Genomic DNA, 4,206 nt, shown 5'->3' on the forward strand with positions numbered 1-4,206 from the left:
GGGGGGGGGGGGGGGGGGGTTGAAAGAGAAGCCAAAACCGCCCAGTCTAGACTCAAAAAGACGACTGATCTGCGTTGTGTTGGGTAGATGGATCAGAGTAGACTCCCAATCATTTTATCAGCAGACCTTTGAACCGACAGCCACGCCCCCACCAACCCCACTTCTCTTTTTACACACAAAGACCTGCCGGTGATTCTCCTACACTCCCCGCCATCAGATTACACGTGTCCCTCATCAGATGGGTGGTCAGCCCCTTTGACTTGACGACCACAGTCAATAAACCCTAACTGCATACATACTATCATCAACCAGCGAAACCAAACCAAATAAATAAGTAAATACTAAGTAAAATATTTTTTTTTTCTCTTAATTAATTTCGTAATTATTAATATTAATTATCAGTTTCTTTCTTCTCTGACTAGCTATTTATTTGACCTTTTATATCTCAACCTTTTTCCACCTTCCTCCTTTCCTTTCTTTTCCTTTCATTCTCATCATAAGCAGGCAGCTCGGCTCGTTTCATTTCATCTTTGTCTCCCTTTTGTTTTCATTTCACCAGTATACTTTCAACGGCAGCAGTAACTTTAATTTCATGGCGATAATACCCAGAAGCTCCTCAAGCTTGGACTTGACAATATCTGTTCCAGGCTTCTCTTCTTCTGATGATGGTAATTAATAAGCGAAATTAAAAATTCTTAATTTTCTTTCCGTACGATTTTTCTTTCACATCAGATGGTCAAGATCATCGCAGTTTTGATTGATCATGAGTATATATTTGTGTATATATATCATCGTCAGATATTCAGACAGTAATTAATAAACAAGTTTTTTGTTCTTGAAGGTGATCATCATCACCATCAGCAACAAGCCGGAGGTTCTGCGATGAAGGATTTGGACATAAACCAAGTACCATCAGAAGATACTGAATGGAATAATTGGAACACAGCAACGGCAACAACAACAGGATCAGGAAGCATGGACGATGAAGAAGAGAGCTGCATCAACGTTGACGGCGGCCCTCCTCGCAAAAAGCTTCGCCTCTCCAAAGAACAGTCTCGTCTTCTCGAAGAAAGTTTCAGACATAACCACACCCTTAACCCTGTAATTAAAAATATATTATATATTATTAATAAATGATCTCATCCCCTTTTTTTAATTAAAGTCTTTATTAATTAATATGGTGTGTTATACATATGTTTTATTGCAGAAGCAGAAAGAAGAACTGGCTACGCAGTTGAAGCTGAAGCCACGTCAAGTTGAAGTCTGGTTTCAGAATCGTAGGGCCAGGTACTGTCACTGTTCCTATAAAACATAAATACAAATACAATTTCGTACAGATTTGCTTCTTATTTTTTTAGTTTATACATTAAATTCTTTTAGGTCTTTACATTATTTTGTTGGTAGTTGGGAGGGTAACGTACCTTAATTTATTATACAGATAATAAATATCGCAAAACTTTTTTTATACATAATCTGAAGGATCCTCAGATTCTACCATATAAATAGTGTTGTTCCTTGTGTGTTTGTGTGTGTATGTGTGTCTATGAAGCGTAGAAGAAAATGATCGACCAATTTCGACAATTTGAATACTATGACTAGTTTCTTTGACATGTTTAATAACAGAAGTACAATATATTGATGATTATGCGGGTAGCTTTTGTCATTTTCATGGATGAATATTGTATCAATCATCAAATTAAAGGGCACATGCGATTGTCTGAACTAAGAGGGTTTTGCATTGCTTGATGTTATTTGTCTCTCTCTCTCTCTCTCTCTCTCTCTCTCTGTGAATTTTCTACACACATATATATTTGTTTTGTTTGGGTGGTAAGAAATCGTTTTCGGGTTTATATTATTTTAGCTAAATTGAAGAAGGGTAGAACGTAATAACATCATAAGTGACGCTGTATCAACTGTTCACACACAGGACTTCAGAATAATTAGTTAATTTTTCGCATGGAAGAAGAAAGGATGCTAGCCAGCTAGGTTCAATGAAACTGTTGTATTCGAGTGATTGTAGGTAAAGTAATAAGCAGTAATCATCTCCCAGCATTTATTGGTTTTTGCCGATCTTGAGTTATTTGACATCTTTTGAAAAGTCTAGTCTGGTTTTTCATGTTTGGCCACGCCTTTTGAAATTTTCAAAGGAGTTGGAACTTGGAAATTTTTATTAGGAAAAAGAAGTTATATATGCTTTTACAAATTTCTTTTTATTTGTTTCTTTTCATATCTTTTTCATGATAATTTGAAGTGTTTGGAGAAAAATGTTTTTCTAAGAATTTTTTCTTGTTTGATCAGCAGTATTTTATGTAACAATGATCACCTACCGCCTTTTGTAGGCAGCATTTTAATTAATTTTTTTATTTTTTTTCAAAAAAGCAAAATTTTGTTAATTTCTTCCTTGGTATACATTACTTTTCAACTTTTTTTTTAAAAAAAATGAGTTCTTACTATTATCATAAAATGATATGATTTGGCAACAAGTCTAGCATTTTGCATATGACTCGAAATGAAGATGCCCTTCTAAAACAGCAAAGAAATAATGGATTTGCGTATCAGTTTTGTCAAAGCTAAAAGTCATTTTGAACAAGTGGCACACTCATGAACACGTTTGAAAGAGAAATTAAACTCATGAGAAGGTTAGCTGTTCAAATCTTGTTCATAAATAATTAGATCAGAGAAAGGAATAATAATTAATAAATTAACTGTTCTGCAAAGAAAAGAAGACACACATGCGACGGACAAAGTAGCTCAGCGAAATTTATGAGCAATTAATATTGTTGTTATCATTTCATAAGCTCAGCTTTGTGAAACAATGTAATCATAGTTGTCTTAAATATGCTTGCTATGCATGAATATAATGATAGCTCAACCTCAACAACGACATCGATTAAAAAGTTTTGCTCTTCGTCGGCCTCGTGTGCCACTCAGATTATTAATGCCCTAATAAAGTGATATTTGACTGATCATTATAATTCTTTGGACGATCTAGCTGTAGCCATGCATTAATTATTCATTGTATTATTCTTACTATTATTGTATACGTGTTTTGCATTATTATAACATGAAACCAAATGACGGCAAAAGAGATGTATTTTCTTTTTCTTTTTCCTTTTTTCTTTTAACCATTTGTTCTATTTTTTGTTTATATATATATATATATATATATATAATTTACTTGTCAAACAAGTTGTAGAAATAATTAAGTGTAAAAACAGTAATAATTAGAATTCAACAAGACATTGACTGCATTTTATGTTATAAAATATGCATTTATTACAAGAATGCTCTGAGAAACTACTGCCTTTTGACTGCAAGAAGAAAAGCACCAATTAAAGGTGGCACTGGTAACATTAAGGGCTCTTTGGATATAGAATATAATTCTGTGGACGATCATAATTGTTAATATGATTAGTTTAATTAACAGGAGCAAGCTGAAGCAAACGGAGATGGAATGCGAGTACTTGAAGAGATGGTTTGGTTCATTGACTGAACAAAACAGGAGGCTGCAAAGGGAAGTGGAGGAGCTCAGGGCTATGAAGGTGGGCCCACCCACCGTGATCTCTCCCCACAGTTGTGAGCCACTCCCGGCATCAACCCTATCAATGTGTCCACGGTGTGAGCGCGTGACCACCACCGCCATTGACAAGGGCCCCACCAAGGTCACCACCGCCTCCTCCACTCCCGCGGCATTGTCTCCTAAAGTCGGGACGCCGGCCCTCCAGTCACGGTAGCCTTCGGCGGCTTCATGGAAAGTTAAACGTGGCAAAACATTAATCAAAAGCAAAAGGAGAAATTAGTTTTAGAGGATGTTCATAGGAAAAGAAATATGCAAGTGTGCATGCAAGATACCAATGAAGATAGATACTATCATTGATATATATGTGTGGTATCTGATCTGCTTAGATATCTTAGTTAATTTCTTGGGGATTGTTTCTCGATCTTAATTAATTTGTTTATTTAATTTATTCATCCGTGTTTTGTTAATGCTTGGTGCGCGTTTTCTTTCTCGCAACTATATTATCAATAACAAAAGTAAGTAGCCATGCTGACGAAATTTATTTAAACTCCCTTTTGACATAGAACTGTTAAAATAAAACCCATGCCCATCAACAGAAATTAATATTGGTCATCCCTAAACCAATAGGTTGGTTGATGTCGTTATCCGAGATACGCATGTGGAGTGTAGTTGAAATTTGAAAAGGA

The 4,206-nt window shown here is 35.4% G+C and overlaps 1 protein-coding gene across 1 annotated transcript; it reads left to right on the forward strand.

The window, feature by feature from the left end:
- The first annotated feature begins 437 nt into the window (after positions 1 to 437).
- On the forward strand, positions 438 to 3,985 carry LOC102631427 (homeobox-leucine zipper protein HOX3). Its single transcript, XM_006469106.4, has 4 exons — positions 438 to 668; positions 842 to 1,101; positions 1,208 to 1,287; positions 3,428 to 3,985. The coding sequence occupies exons 1-4, from the start codon at positions 593 to 595 to the stop codon at positions 3,732 to 3,734; spliced, it is 723 nt and encodes a 240-aa protein (XP_006469169.1). The 5' UTR covers positions 438 to 592; the 3' UTR covers positions 3,735 to 3,985.
- The last annotated feature ends 221 nt before the right edge of the window (positions 3,986 to 4,206 follow it).

This window comes from Citrus sinensis, chromosome 2 (genome assembly GCF_022201045.2).
Source record: "Citrus sinensis cultivar Valencia sweet orange chromosome 2, DVS_A1.0, whole genome shotgun sequence".
Taxonomy (NCBI): domain Eukaryota; kingdom Viridiplantae; phylum Streptophyta; class Magnoliopsida; order Sapindales; family Rutaceae; genus Citrus; species Citrus sinensis.

Excerpts from the sequence above, each read along its gene's own strand:
- LOC102631427 (XM_006469106.4), top strand. The coding sequence starts at position 593 with ATGGCGATAATACCCAGAAGCTCCTCAAGCTTGGACTTGACAATATCT. Across the intron at positions 1,102-1,207 it reads ATAACCACACCCTTAACCCT|AAGCAGAAAGAAGAACTGGC; the intron begins GTAATTAAAAAT and ends GTTTTATTGCAG. Across the intron at positions 1,288-3,427 it reads TTTCAGAATCGTAGGGCCAG|GAGCAAGCTGAAGCAAACGG; the intron begins GTACTGTCACTG and ends TTTAATTAACAG.